Below are 16,681 nucleotides of genomic sequence, written 5' to 3' on the forward strand. Positions count from 1 at the left end.
GCCATGCTCTACAAACTAATGATCTTTCTGGATTCTCAAACTGCTGTCTCAAATGTCAAGGCAGGACCTACTGAGGAGATGTGCTCAATGTACACCTAGTATCACATGATATAGGGCCATGGGTCCCTGTAATACAGTTCTGCTGGCATCTCATTACAGATGCACATTATGACTTAAAAGGATAACTTCTCTCTGTCCTTCGAGATTTTCTAAATACATGATTACATCAAGTTGCTTGTGCAGCACTGAGAATTCCCTTGTGGGACAGAAAGCAATGCTCTTCACCAGCCTTCATTCCAGGACAGAACTAACATCGCCATCAAATCGATGATAATAATTAATAAGCATTCCCAGTCTCTAGCTCAACAGAGGATTTCACTGAGCGGGTGAGTGTAGTGAAATCAGTAAACTAGCTGAAACACCAAGCTTTATTCTCTACAGGACACACAAGGACTAGACATAATAAACTGTCTTTTTTAGGAGTCCACTTTGTTCATAGTTAAGAGAACTTAACCTCCTAAGTTAGCCCATAATGAACTTAATCTTAGCTAACTTCCTCTGGGGCTGACCAGGCCTTACCTGGGAAGCATCCTCTTCACATTTAAACAACTGCACCATCTGAAGCATCTTCAGCCTCCGCACATCTACCATGTCCTCACATCTAATAAACCAAACACAAACTCGGCTTAGTATTCTGGCCTCAGGGAGCTACAGCATCATCATCTCACACGCATGTTTAACAATACACTAAGATACTTAGTCCTATGCTCTAGGGTACTGCAACTATTTTGTACTGACTTGTCAGAAGTTTATGAATATCTAATCTATTATCTATGTTACGTCAAGACCTCAAAATACCTGGAATGATACTGAATGACAAACCCTCTTGAGGATAGCATGGATTCTGCAAAATATTGAAGCAAAGCATAAACGCAGTGGTCCACCAAAACCCAAAGAAATCTCCATCACCAACTTTATTAAACAAGCTTCAAAGATAAAAGTATAAAAGTTTAGAGGATGATGCTCCATGGAAATGTAATACATTTTGTCAAATTATATTATCTAGGACAATACTAAGTTCTGAATAAAATGGTATGGTTCTATACTCTTTAAGAAAAAAATAATCCACATATCTTTTGAGGTAAGACAAACACAATGCAGAACATGGTTTAATCTCACTGTGGTCTGCATAGATAATATATAAAGTAAATTCCAACAGTGTCTGGTGTAACTAAGATATGATCCATTTCCTTCATCCCCATGCAGTTCCATGTACAAGAGGCAGGAATGAAGCTCCTGCAAAGTTCCACATATCAGAAATAGGTAATCCACTAGGCCCCAGACTCTAGAGTCAATGTTCCTGAAGAAAGTCTAATGATAACGCAGAAGCAGCTTCTAACAGGCTACTTTAAAATACAGTTTCTAATGTTACAATGCAGCTTATTTAAGGGAAGTCTACAAGTGACAGAAGAGAAATAATGATAATTATTTCTCAGATCTAAAGCAAACTATGTAAAACAACTTAATGATAAAGATGATTGCCACATTAAGCTCAATACATACTGTGTGTCACTGGGAAAACAAGACAGTTTGGCTTAGTTCAAATTATACCATCTAAACACACAGGAGTCAGATTAGAAAATGTTTATGGGAAATGAATTTTAGTTGATAAAATGGTAAAAGTTACATATCCATGTGAAACATTTTGCTGGGGTGGAGAGGAACAAGTGACTCATTGCCTAGTATAAGCATCCACCAGACAGAAAACAAGGAAAAAAGAAAGACGTCATGGATGAATGAAAAACACAAGCTATTTAAGAAACTAAAAGCAACTGCAATCCTGTGGGAAGCTACAGGCTGCTAAGAATGCAGAGCGGAAGGTGTTCTCCTACACTATCCCAAGGGCACAACTCCATCTCAAAAGATCATCTGTCCTGAGGAGAGTAATCCACAGTCAGCCATCTCTGGCCAGCTTCTCTCACCAAAGTTCAAGCCTCCACCTCATGGAAGACATGATGACATGAGACCTTTGAGGCCCCACAACTATCCTAAAGATTATTACCTTAAGATGGATAACGGTGGAAATGACCACCAGTTATCAAGATGAGTTGGTTTAGATACGGAGGCTGAAGATGAATTTCATATGGTTGAAGTAGAAACAATGAATCACAAGGCAGTCCGAGGACAGTAATAGTGGCAACTATGAAAAGATCTATACACCCATCAGCTGGGTGCTTCTCATGACACCACCTGTGGTCTTGAGGTTCCTGCATGGTTCAGAGCCTGTGCATGTTAGTGGACAGCTCCTGGTAGCACAGAGCAAGATACCCAGTCAAAGGATGGAGGTGAGCAGGATGGCTGGGAAGGGATCTGTCCCTGGAAGTGGTAACAAGGTTCTACAGAAAAAGGTAAAGCTTGAGGAAAAGGGAACTGAAGAGGCAGCTGCAGTGAAGGGATCTATATGAGCTCCTCCAGCCAAAAATGCAAAAGAACCAAACCAGAATGGAACAGACAAAACCATCAACAGGTCAGGAATCCAAAGAAAGCTAACCAACCAACCTACCAACCACCAACCAACCACAAAGAACAAACACAAACACAAACACAAAGAAGAGGAAAAACAAAACAAAACAAAAACACCCAAACAACCTGGTTCTGTAGAAGTCATTAAGGCAGGGATATAAACAAGTATAGAAAAGAAGGGTTCTCTTCCCAAAGTGGAGCCAAGTTCATCAAACATGTGAAGAATTGCTTCCGGATAAGTAGCCAGGAAGCTCCTTGAGATCTCTGGCAGTGGAGGAAGTCCCTTTAAGAAAATAGTTGAAACACTTTGAAATATTCCGTCTTCCTTTATTGCTATAGCAGCTGATATCTGGCTGTCTTTTTTATAATTTTGAAGTGAGGACTGCCCCCCCCCCCCCCCCCCCCCCCCCCCCGTGTTTGGTAAATGTTGACCAGATTTCATTGCCAAAAATGTTGTTTTGATGCCTGGTTCATTTTCAAGGGTGGAAATGCACTCTTTACTTGGCTTTAAGCATGCATGGAATGTTAGGGTAGGACATAGTAACAGTGCTGGGGAGACAAAAATAAAGGTGTGGAAACACTCAGTATTCTCATAGAAACAGAGGCAAAGGCTTCATCCAATCCTTGTACTTGTGAAGATTACTCTTGTCTGCAACAGCCTTATGAGCAACAAGACCCAAGGTAGAAAAAAGAAAATCTTGGGCATCTGAGATAAATTTAAATTTAGAGATAAATTCTAAATTTGATAGCTCACAGCAACTTGAACTAAGAAAGAGACAGCAAAGTTCAGGAGAAGATGAATCTGATCTAGACACAGCAGGTTGGAGGAGAATGTGGCACATCTAGCTAGAGATCCTCCAGAGGCAACCCAAGTCAGGAGGTCTTGGTAACTAGCAAAACATGAGCATGCAGGGCAGGCTCAGGGAGGACTCAAAGAGGAGAAGGACACCACATGGCCTAGAAGCCACAACTTCAGCAATAGAAAGAGAGACCAGGAGGGACAGACCAAGAGGTTGTTCTGTGACACAGCTGTCACCGACTTTCAAAGACAGAGTACCAACTACGTCCCATGCTATTTAGAATCAAGCGAGTCAGATCTGAAACAGCCGGATTTTTCCAAGATTGGGTTTATTACATACAGCGACTAGCAGTTACTGACACTGGAACAAGCAAAGAGAGAGGCAGGGAGGGCAGAAAGGAGAATAAAGGATAGAGAATAAACTAGAGGAAGTGAGGAGCACAGGTTAGACCTGCAAACGACTGAGTTGTGAGGACAAGTGGTGACATCAGAAGACAGCGGGTGAAGAGCGAGCCGCTCTCCTGCGACACTTCTGCGTGCACCATCATTATTATACTTCATATTGGAGAGAGAAGCACCCACAGCAGGAACTAGAGCCAGCGTGGAGAACAAAGGTTGCTAGAGTAAGAAGCCAGAGCCCAGATGAGGGAGGGCTCACCCTAGAAGCTGACAGAGCTAGCACACCCCGCCCGCTGTAAGGACACTGCAGGTCCAGGACAGACAGGGTGCAACAGGGATTCCTGCCTTGTGACTCTGCGTGGTGTAGAGGAAATGTCTGGGAACTTCTCCTCATGACTTAAGTTTCCAAGTGCGCAAAATTCCATACAACCATGCCAGAGTATGAATCTGTGTCCATTCTTGCCTCTGTAATTTTAATCTTGTACTTTCTAACACTTTCAGGTCGTCATTAGAGACTGAGTCTCTAAAAAGCCTTAAGTTCCTGTTAGTCTATCAAGTGAAAAAAAAAAAAAAAATCAATGCCAGTCTGTGGTCTAACCCCACAACCAACACAGCAATGGCTATGACAGAGATGAGGCGAAGAGACAACCGGGTAAGGTTTAACAGAATTCTAACAGAAAACAGAAAAGCACGCTTTTCAAAACAGTCTTCTTTTAGTGAGAGTATCTGAGCACAACTAAAATCTCTATAACCAGGTAAAAGGGAGAAAGGTGTCTCTTCATCAAATAATAATTACCATATTCACCCCAAACTACTATACCTGTACCATATAACAAGTAAGGGATTTGGTTTTGTATGCAAAACACAGAGTATTAACTTCTGCACAGAGTGTTTAGCTTCTATCTTAGCAGCATACTATCTTGGTGAACTGAACATTAATAGTCAGACTTTGCCTTTGTTTTCGAAGCTGCATATCTTCCATCACCCCTTGTATGTGGTCCACGTTTTCTTTATTTTCAATAGTTACATCCTTTCCATAGGCCCAGGAAGCCTGATTGGAGATCTGATCCAGGAGACCTTGACCTTTTTCCCGTAAGCCTTGCAATCCCACATCTAAAACAAATGACACCAGATTGAATTTCTTAACAAGCGTATGTCCACTTCATCAGCTAGACACAGGTGCCAAATGTAGATGCTTTAGATACTGACATGCCAGGATGCAGATCTCTCACTACCTCAAGCAACAGAACCTGTAAATGGGGCTCAAAGTGGAACACTTTCTTCTGTTGCCAAATTCTCCATGAAGGGAAGTTTCAAAACAAATCTGCATAGATGACGACTTTTAAAAACTGACAGTATAGGAATCTGTATTTCAACAAATATGATTTTCTATTTTCCCCTTTTTCCTTTTGTGTTCCAATTCTAGGGAAATGATGCCCATTTTTAAAAAAAAGATGCATAAGATTCGCAAGATTTCAAAAATGCTTACAATGTATAATCAAAGCAACAGGATGAACACTGTGAGGAGGGTCGCTGTGAGGAGGGTCGCTGTGAGGAGGGTCGCTGTGAGGAGGGTCGCTGTGAGGAGGGTCAGTGTGAGGAGGGTCAGTGTGAGGAGGGTCAGTGTGAGGAGGGTCAGTGTGAGGAGGGTCGCTGTGAGGAGGGTCGCTGTGAGGAGGGTCAGTGTGAGGAGGGTCAATGTGAGGAGGGTCAGTGTGAGTAGGGTTGCTGTGAGTAGGGTCGCTGTGAGGAGGGTCAGTGTGAGGAGGGTCAGTGTGAGGAGGGTCGCTGTGAGGAGGGTCAGTGTGAGGAGGGTCACTGCAGCTCACATGCTATGGGAAGCTCCATCCAAGATTTCTGGACTCCAAATTAGACATTTGCACAGGAGTTCTCTTTTGAAGAAAAGTATGGCCCAAGAAAATTTGTGATATGTTAAATCACACTTGGCATATGAAATATTAAACAGGTATCATGCATACCATCCATTAACTAAACAAAGGCTGTAAGCAAGTAAAGTGTCAATACAAAAATGCTTTGTAAACTAATTCCCTGAAGTTGTTTTCATAATGAATGACTCTGGTTCATTCATATGTCATCACTTTTTACTAACTCGCCTTCATGTTCTGTGTCTTCCCCATTCACCCCTTTTGTAAGGTGTCCCCTTCTCAGTCTGACTTCCAACTAAGGAAGTACATTGTGTCTGCTACTGCACATAATGGTCTTGATATCAAGTGACAGCGCAGGGTTAATGAAACTGGACCACACTCTCCTTGAAGATAACTCCCAGTGTGGACACACAATGCACATAGTCAAACCAACTATTCTTTCTTGTGGTTAGAATATAGCAGCAACAAAAATCATTGCATAAAACACAGTCTAGGGCATGCAAGGTTTATCATGGAACACGTCACAATTAATTACAGTTTCTGCGTGCATGACAAGTGTCTGTCCCTGGAATATGCAAGACACAGCTCTTTAGATTGAGTAACAGGAAGGTGAAAGGGCCAAAAAAGGCAGGGCTGACCAATCACAATGGAAAATAAATGCTTCAGCATAAATTATAGCCCTTCAAGGGAATAAAGCCTTTCAATATTATGCTTTCTGTGTTCCCTACAAATGATAATTAGTCCAAGTATATAAATTAACTGTCTAACCATGGTAATATTTTTTACAAAGAACCCGTAGTTTTCAGCATTTTTAAAATCTGCTTACCAACACTTTTCAGCTTCTCTTCAAGCAGTTTTAAAGTTTGCTGAATCGATGCTCCATCAGCTGGTGCTACGTCTACGCACAACATACCTAATAAGCCATCCAACTGCTGAGATAACTAAAGCAGAGGGACAAAGAGACAACCCTGATGTCACCGGCATCTTGTCTTCAGTGATTAATGAGGTTTATCTAATGAGGTCATCACAAATACACTTGCAGAGACTATGCAGTTAAAAGATAAGGATGAGCAATCAGAATACATGTTATCTATAAGATGGGACACACAGATGCACCAAGAAGGTTAGCAGAATGCAAGAAGTTAGTGATGGTTCCGTTTCAGTCTATGTTATAAAACATATTATCGAGAAACCATCAAATTAAAGTAATAGCTTGGAACACTCTAGTTAGACAACAGGTTTAATTACATGCATAATAAAATAATTTTTAACTAAAGAATTTCATCTCATTACTTCCACCAGTAAATTACTGTCCCAGAAAAATAATCATGGGGCATGCAAACCTACACAAGTTTTGTACAGATTGTTTGCATCATTTGGAGACATGGAAAGCAATAAGAAGAGATACTCACATCTTGGGCCACACCATGAAATTCCAAAGCTGCCTGTAGGAGATTTTGCCTGAACTCTAGCTGACTGGCCTGTCGGTAGCAAACATCGCTAAGCTGTTGCTGTAGAGACTTCAACTCCACAAGATCTTCCTCGTCCCCAGCATTCAAGAGTGCTGCAATCTGCTGGTTAAGTTCCACATATACTGCAAACCACTCCTATGACAGGGACATTACAAACTGAAGGTCAGATTAGCTCCTGGAGCACTATTCATGACTTCTCAAGAAGAGAAACAGAAAGGTTTGTAAGGCAGAATTATTAAAATAGAGGGTAAGTTCTCCATCATCGATTCCTCCCACCATGATCCCTGGAAGTCTTTCCTGTGCCTTTGTACACGGCCGCTTAGTCCCTGATCCAGTGGAAGCCTGTTTACACTCAGGGAACACAGGGCCTTGAAGTTGTCCCAAGGCAACTGCAGTCCTTCCTTGTTACTCAACATCCCACAAGCCTTGAGTGAGTTCAAAGGTAGACTGGCTCCTCATTATTTTCTCCACACTGTTTCTCGTCTGTTTCCCCCAACCTCACCACCTTCTCAGTGCATGCTGGTGAATTTTTCCCTGCCAGCCGCCCCCTCCCTCCGCAGAGGGTGTGGCAAAGGCTTGGCTTTCTCTCAGTGATGTTTCCACCATGTACCAACACCACCTCTTGAACTTGTGTTCTTGATTTCCGCTCTCAACTCTATTATTTTCATTTCACCTCACTGACCTATTTTAGATACCACAAAAACTGATTGCCTACTACTACATAGCTCCCTAAACCTTAATTTCGTGAATTCCATCCTCTGACGTCCACGTACTGACCCCAGTTGTCTTCCTTTAGCAGGCTCTCACTTCCATGGGGTCCACCAATCTATGACTAACAGCTTTACTGCCCACAACCTGGCAGCCAGCCTCTTGTTCTTTCTTCTCTCCTAGATCAAAGATTATGACTACCTGACGTACATTTCACAACCTGCAAGCAGGTTTCTCTGCCTACTGTGACTAGACCAAGCTCACATTGCTGTGGTACTACAGCCATGTGCTATATATACACAACGAGGGTCAGTAGCAGAACACATATTACAACAATGTTCCACAGATTATGTAGCTCACCATTATCACAGTCACTCACACAATGTTTATGCAACATAAAGACATATTTTTCAGTGCTCCCCCCCCCCCACTGTTGGTGGGAAGTAGACAGATTTTTTTTTTTTTCCACTTGTCACTACCATCAGACCTTGGCAAGGCTTCTGTGTCTCTCTGGTCAACTCTTCTCCATTCTCATGGCTACTGGTTTTTTCATGTCTTACCTCTCTAGCTCTCTTTTAAAACCTTATTACTTGCAGCCAAATATTTGGCCTCTTCTTAGACTTAAAACAGCTTATAATTACTAATGTATATTACTTGTATGTAAGGGTTCCAGAGCTGTGGCATTCCCATGCATGTATAATATCCCACTTTGTGCTTTGATCAAAGACCTCATTTTTTTCTTATTATTTAAAAAATTAGCATACACAGTATTAGGTTTTATTCAGCAATGTCATTTTCAAAAATAAATTTCTTTGTGTTATTTTTCTCCCCTCTTTTTCCACACACTCCTGGCACTCTCCTTGTGCCCCCCGCCCCTCCCCCCACTTTCATATTATTTGTATCTTACTGGCTTTCCCACTTCTTTCTCAGACCCTCACTTCTCCCTTTCATGGTATCTCTTCAGATTTCACAACCTGTACCTACACTGCCCTCTCATTTACTGACTATAAGCAAGAACGAGAAAGGACAGAGAGCTCCTAAGATCTTACTTCTTACTTCACTAGGGAGAAACAGGAAGCCTCTCATCTTCCTACCTGAAAACATCTGCCCTCTTCTGGGGCCCTACACTTTGCCTCACCCTGCGGCCACCGGCTACTCATGGTAGCCAGTCCACTGCTGCTGACACAGCTTTGTTTCTGCTGTCACGTGGTCTCTACCGCCCATTAATGCTTTTTCAACTGGATTACTTTCATCAGCATCCAAGTAAGATGAACTATATTTAAAAGCACATTTTAGGATGCCTACATTTTAATGTTTTAAGTTAAATCACACATGTGCTTATGGGCGGGTGTACACACACAGAGGATCTCCCTTTATAGTTCTCAATACTCATTTTCTCTCCCATGCTTCTGCAGATTCTTCCCACTTCGAGTTTTCCATCCCTGTCCTTTGCTTGGACTACACCTTCACTGAATTTCAAGGTTTGGGTACTAAATGTCATCTCCTCAGAGAGACCTTTTTCCTCAACACCACACCTCTATTGCTCTCCACTCCCCATCTCTCCTGACTTGAATGTAAATTCTGTATGGTAAGACTTTGCTATAAGTCAAGACTTCAGAACAATGTGCTCAATTAATACACATTGAATAAATATACAAAATGTAATAGCCATTGCAGACTTGACATTAAATTAAGTAGGTAATGGGATGATTTGGACAATGTCTGGAGATAATTTTTGGTTAACATGACTAAGAAGAACACAGTAGTAATACATATGAAAGCCTTATAACCAAGACCTATGTGTCTAAACTGGCAGAAATGTACAGAGGTCAAGTTACTGTCCCATTAATGGTGGTGATAAAAACTGCCTTACTATTTTATTAGTTATCTTAGAAACAACTAGTTCTTTAAACTCTTTTTTAAAATATGAAGTTATTACAATGACTGATAAAGTATAGCTATCAAAATCTTATTTCCACTGTATGTGTGTCGTGTGCATGTGGGGGAATGTGTGGGCACTACTGTGCAGCATGTGTGTGTGGGCAACTTTCTGGAGTAGGTTTTGTCTTCCCACCATGTGGGTACAGAGGACAAAACTCAGGTCATCAAGCTTGACAGCAGGCACCTTCTCACTAGCCCAAGAATGGCTATCTTAATGTGAAAAAATATCATAGAGAAAATTGCTGTCATGTTCTTAAATAGGGAGTGATTTCACTGTCTTATTTGTAGCACTCGGAAATTTAGTTAGTATTCTGAAGAAAAGTGTCCAGTTCCTGAAAAAGAAGTTGCAATGATTCTAAGCAAGGCAGTAAGCTGAAGGGTTAGAAGTCAAGAATACAATTTCTCATGTTGGTTTGGTGCACATCAAGTGTCTAAACTCTTTGGTGGGCTCCAGGGTGTACATTTTTAAAAGCACCCTTTAAGTTACGCCCACTATGATGAAGAATCACTATTGTGTGGGTGTTTTCTTTTTCCTTTATGAATTCATAATATACATACAGGTTCTGCAACTTCGCCAGGGATGCAAATATAACACAAGAACTGGTATGCCTCAAGAAATCAATAGATTGATTGGAGATGTGGATTTTACTCATTTACATAACTAAGGTTGTCCTAAAGACAAATCAGTCTATCTAGGATGAGGGTCAGGGAGGACCTGGCTCACCTATAATATATACTTAAAAATTAATCCAAGTGTTTCTTCCTAGAAAAGAGGGGGATGTGGGGTATATGTGAGCTCAGGCAAGCAGACTGCCTTTGAATCAATCTAGTCTATCAAGCTTGCACTCTGTTGTATGGAAAATGATTAAGTATAGCAAAATAAAAAAGCACAAAATTTGGGGCCTGAATTAAGACTTAAACAGCCAATGAGCTTGACTGTCTTCTTTATATTAAGACAGTCAAGCCCCAGTCACCAGTGTGTGTGTGTGGTAGAGGCACACAGCTGGGATGATGAGCATCTATGCTAGCTAGCTTTACCAGGGAACAGCATCCTAATGCAGATGAAACACTGCCAAGTCAGGCTATCAAGGTGACTCCCACACAGTTTACATCGAGATGAATTGTGTCTTGACTCCTTAAAGCAAACCTGTGTTGCTGATTCCTATTAGATGGTACACAGCAGGAACATGTGGCCTCTGTGGCCAGGACATGGACAGAATGCCACAAAGACTTTAGAGACTATATTCCACATCTTACCTTATGTTTTCTATTACACTAGCCTCCACCAAAATATAAAAGACTTTCACTGAACTAAAATTCGTTTTTTGTGGTTTTTGAGACAAGGACTGGCTTCCAACTTGTAACTCCCCTGTCTTAAAGATCTGAGACTACAAGTATTCAATACCACACCCAACTTCTATTAAAGTATTTTAAAATTTGTTATCAATTCTATAACTATTACCCGGCTTCTTACTATTTTTCCTATTGTATCAAAAAGCTGAATGAATTTCTAACCCGTAATCCCTTGCAAAGAACTACATGTTGGTAGGAGTCTCATTCTTCTTTACAGTAATCCTAAAAGCCAAACACATTCACGTTTTTAGTTTTAATTCTCCACTATGCTTTTATGTAAAATTTGAAATTTAATGCTTAGCATAGTAATTTAATGCAAATGGTATATTAAAATTTTCCAAATTCTATCTTTGTTAGCCTATCAATACTAGAATTTTGCCACAAGACCTGAAAAATGCCAATAAATTCTTCCAATGGTTGGATCTTATTTACAAAGAACAAATAAAGTTTTAATTCTGTTGTTGGGTTTTGGGTTGGTTGGTTGGTTGGTTTTGGCACAGAGTATGTGGCCCTGGATGGTCTATAACTGGCTATGTTGACCAGATTGGCCTCAAACTGTGGGAATTCTCTACCCTCTGCTTGGGATTACAGGTATGTGTTATATACTACAGCCAGTTAAGAAAGTCTTGAATAAAATACTAAATATTAGAACCTTAAATATCATAAGCTAGCACATTTATTATCAACCAACTTATTCACAAGTCAACAATGCAGCGCCACCTATTGGCTAAAACAGTGCAATCCTCCTAAACCCTACAAGGGAGACTTTTAAATCAAATGAAAGTTTAACAGAACAAAATGATGAAACTCTATGTCTACCAAGCTTTAGCAGTTATCAACTGCGACTGACTCCATTTCATCCAGACTCCCACCCATTCTTTCCACACCTATCAGTTTTACAATGAATCCCAAATACCACACGACTTAAATAAATGAATCTATAATGGCCCATGAGTGTTTCTTTTCTTGAAGACCATGAATGAAGATGTCAATTTACCTACATAAGGCCACAAGCACTAACAGCATAGGAATTAAGACATGAACAAGAACATGTTGTCTCTTACATTTGTCATTAAATTGAGTGATATCTCTAAGGAAGAAATAGAAAGGCACTCAGACATCCACTGGGAGGCTGGTAAAGCATGCATAGTCCGTCAAAAGAGTCTGCATCTAGAAAACAATGTGGTGGCGTCTGAAGAATCTACATTTAGATACTCACGGAGGTGGTGGCCTTTCCAATTTAAAAGTTCCACATACATTTCAATATGCAAAAGTACCCCGAAGCACACAGATCCCATAAGCACACTTGCTTCTTTAAAGTAACTTAATGACCTTGTAAAGACAATGTTATATAAGCATGTCTATGTGTATAATCTGCACATTTATCCTTACTGTACTCAACATACAATGTACTTTTGAATCCAATGTGAACTTCTATATGGTATGTGTATATCCATTTTCTACCTACAGGTGTTTGTCTTGGTTTCTTTTTAAAATGACAAAACACAAATACTTGTCTTCAAGCTTGTCATGTCACAAACCCTCACTAAAAGTCTTACATAGTAAGTCCACTCAGATGAAGTCTAGAATGCTCTATGACAAGCATTATTTTCAAGAACTAAAGAATAAAGGAACACATTTTAGAATCCACTTACACTATAATACTGTACTCCAGAATAATCCACACAATTCTATCAAAACAAATCCCTACCACAAAATAAAAGAAAACCCCAAACCAACTCAATAGCATTACATCATTTAAAAAGGACCAAGAGAATTAAAAAGATTATAACCACAGGAACAGGGCTTATATGTTAAATATAAATTATCCACTACAACTTTGTTTAACCATAAAAGAGAGATCCATGTTGAGAACTGTGCAATGCATTAAAACACACACATTTTCAATTATAGGATTTCATTTTTAAGTTTTTATGAGCATGAGTTCAACATTATTACTACTGGCCAGTTTTTGAAGATATTCTAAGGAGATGGGAATTAACAGAATCAACGTTAATTTTTCCAATTTTGTATTCAGTCCACTTAAAAATCAGCATGAGTAACACAGCTGAGGCTGATAATGTGCTATCTTATGATGCTTAAGGTTCTAATATTTAGTATTTTATTCAAGAAAGTCATAGCTCACAAGCCAGGTATGACTTTCTTATTGAGGCCAGGCTCACTACCCCACAGCAGAAGCTAAGGAATACTAGACTCCTCCACCTACAAAGTTTTACATTTTAAATTCTTTTGAGCCATCATTATCTACAACCAGTTTAGGGATTAATTGATTGCCCAATGTAGCCAGGCAGTGGTGGTGCATGCCTTTAATCCCAGCACTCGGGAGGCACAGGCAGGTGGATCTCTGTGAGTTTGAGGCCAGCCTGGTCTCCAAAGCGAGTTCCAGCAAAGATGCAAAGCTACACAGAGAAACCCTATCTCAAAAAATCAAAACAAAACAAAAAAAAAAGATTGCCCAATGCATATCTGGTTTCCTGATTGTCACCTTCCTAATTACAAGAGTAAACCTTTAAGTCAACAGAGAATGGACAGATGTTCTGTATGGCACATCCTCAGCTCCATGGTTGAGTTTAACACAGCGGGTGTAGTGTGGCTCTCAGAGTTCAATTGTATTGTATGTTCCCAGGAGAGCAGGGAAGGCCTCTCACTCCAAAGACTACACAATAGGAGTGTCACCGGGAAAAGGAAGGGAATGGCGTAAGTAGGATGGGGACAATTGAGGGCTCTAAAGGGAGGTGAATATGATCAGAATATTTGCTATATACGTGTAAAGATGTCACAATGAAACCTGCTACTCTCTATGATTAATACTTGCTGAAACAATAACCAAAGCCAGAAGTTTCCATCTTCCTGTGTTTTCAGATCACCTGTTCCCTGACACTAAACGTCATCCAAACTGTGCTTCTAGAACAAAATCATGGAACTGTATGGGAATTAAGACCAAACTATCACTGATTATATGTGAAGTCTCAACATGTACGTTCAGACCTCTAAGCACTCAACATAAGCACTCTGTGTCCTCTAGCAGCATGTGGAGCAGCCGCTGCAGAGCACTCCACCCCACCCAAGTGCTAGTGACCCACAGAAGGCCACTCTGTGACCTGCAGGGGGAAGGCCACTCACACTGTGCTGGCTCTCGATCTCCTCATGCTTTTGTTGCAGGGCCTGGGAAGCCCTGATGGAGTCACCAATGCCCCACTGCGCTCTCAGCTGTTCAGATCCAGGCCCTTCCAGCCAGTTCACAACCTACAAACGAAAGGTGAGATGATAAAATGGCCACATGCTCTGCAAACTTTCACTCCATTAGTTTTCCTCCCCTAAATTCCTCAAGAGTGTATACCCGAAATTATTCACATTCTCTTGTGTCTCACTGGTAGTAAATGTTTCAGAAGTAACAAAGTACTACTGAAAACTAGGACCAAAAGACCCATGTCCTGACTCAGTGGAATGTTTTTGCCAAAGCCCTGAAAACAGAGTTAAGTGATAAAGTTAAAATACTACTTTCTCGCTGTAGTAACTAACTGCAGAATCAGACTACATGAATACTCTCTAGGTGTCTCCACAGGATAAACTAAACGTTCAGACTTCTTGGGAGAAGTTCCACGAACTCCGTGCAAAGGAATATTGGAGGATCTACAGTTTGGCAGGATGACAGGACCCTGTGCTCATCTGTGGAGTCCCAGCAGCAGGCGTAAGGAACTAACAACCATATGGGGTAGGTAGGAGAGTCATTCTAGTGTCCATGTCCCACAGGGTCAGGTCCATCTTGAAACACTGAACTCGATGATACCCAAAGTTGTAGCTTCCATCGGATATTAACAATTTAGATCAGACCCTGGGTGTTTTAGTAGAAGGACATTACCAAGTAACACTGGTTATATTCCAATCTTTGTCAGGTGCTCTGGGGAACAGAGCAAGGAACTCACTCAGGAGGTTTTGCTAACTCTTCTGACACTGATATTGTTAAGGAATTCTAAAGAAGCTAAGCAGGAAGAGTGCCATCAAGCTTTACCTGTCGCTAAGTTAGAACAGGGGAAGTGAGACTAGATGGACAGTGATGCTTACATCTAAACTTAGGACAGTTCTCTTGAAGTGAGAGCAGATGCCTCCATCACTTGCTGGGATGGCCTCACAACAGTGAAGAGTGCCTTGTCTCCCACAGTGCAATTCTGCTAACACAGGGTTGACACACACTCAGTTTTCAATGTTTATGTATTATTTTTTATAATTATATAAACATACAACACAAGGAAAATCACATGCATTTCATTCTGTTAATTTTGAAAGCAGTTTTCCTGTATCATTCTAGATGTATTTGCTATAGCCAACTCTTTAAGATCCAAGATCCAAGTGATTTCTAACCTGTGGTTTTCATTTAGCACTAAAATATAATGCTGTAGTAATTTTCCATGTGGCAACTACTATAATTTTAGAAGAGTTTACAAACCTCAGTTTTAAGCCACCTCTGTGCCTGCCTTTCTCCAACTGTCCAATCAATCAACCCATCCAGCAACCCACTAACCCAAAGATGTACCACTTCACATAACTGTTATATCTGTGTTCAACATCCTGTTGTTACATGGGTTGGTGATCATTTGAAGACATTTACAGTCAATGCTAAGTGATTATATGATGAAAATTACACAGCAGTCATATATAGTATTTTTTTCTAATTTTCTTTTATTTGCTTGGAAAAACATCTACTGAAATTTTCTTATTCAATGATAAAATGCTAATGGCTAATGGTATATATTATAAAACAATCCTGTAAAATACTTGCTTCTATCTGAAACACCTAACCATCAATTTTAACTGTGTTTTCCAATAACACAGTTATCTGCAAGATATACAAACTATTGTGGAAAAATTCCTGCCAATCAGAAAAGAAAGCTCTCCATTCACTATTAGTGAGACTGAATACATTGGAAATGTCTGTTTACTACAGGTATGGAATCTTCTATGATTTCTCTTTGTGGTTTTATCTTATATTCTACTGCCTTACTATATTAACTTCTACTTTAAAGTTCAATACTAGGATGCAAAGCTCAACAATAAAACAGTATTGCTGCTGAGTCACCGGAATAACCATTGAGCTTTCTTTTGGTTGAACTCTGTTGTCAAGTTCACTGTGAACCCTGTTGGCAGGTGTTCTTCAGAATAAAAGTCTGTTCCTCAACAACCTCACTGTTTCTTCTTCAATCTTTCACCCAAGCTGTCTCTGCATGAGCAGGGTTTGAGGACCTGCTTCACTTCAATAGCCAGTATCTTTTTCACAAAGGAGACATGAGCAGGTGTGAGTCTGAATTCCAGCTCTGTTCCTACTAGAAAGATTTTGTTTCCTACCTTGAAGAGAGTGTGCAGGGCTACTTTTAGAATATGCCAGTCAGTGTACATAAGACAATCATTACTATTCCATATTTTAGTGGTAGATACAACAGTTAGGACAGGCACTTTCTTAAGAAACCTATAAACCTCATGAAAATATAGATGAGAGACAAACCATAGAGCTAGCCAGAGAGGACAGAGGAGCTAGACTGCAGGGCAGGTAGGAAAGCAAAGAGGCGGAGAGTTACAAACCC

General features: G+C 40.4%; 1 protein-coding gene across 3 annotated transcripts in view; it reads right to left on the reverse strand.

Moving 5' to 3' along the window:
- Positions 1 to 16,681, reverse strand: part of Sestd1 (SEC14 and spectrin domain containing 1) — a 98,658-nt gene that overhangs the window by 12,586 nt on the left and 69,391 nt on the right. For all 3 annotated transcript variants that reach the window (XM_036183775.1, XM_036183776.1, XM_036183774.1), the window contains 5 exons: positions 14,226 to 14,348; positions 7,020 to 7,214; positions 6,434 to 6,548; positions 4,675 to 4,834; positions 580 to 661 (listed from right to left, as the gene is read on the reverse strand). In XM_036183775.1, the coding sequence (XP_036039668.1) occupies positions 580 to 661; positions 4,675 to 4,834; positions 6,434 to 6,548; positions 7,020 to 7,214; positions 14,226 to 14,348 (675 nt within the window). The remainder of the gene's footprint in view (positions 1 to 579; positions 662 to 4,674; positions 4,835 to 6,433; positions 6,549 to 7,019; positions 7,215 to 14,225; positions 14,349 to 16,681) is intronic.

The sequence above is a fragment of the Onychomys torridus genome, chromosome 4, assembly GCF_903995425.1.
Source record: "Onychomys torridus chromosome 4, mOncTor1.1, whole genome shotgun sequence".
NCBI classification, from domain to species: Eukaryota; Metazoa; Chordata; class Mammalia; order Rodentia; family Cricetidae; genus Onychomys; species Onychomys torridus.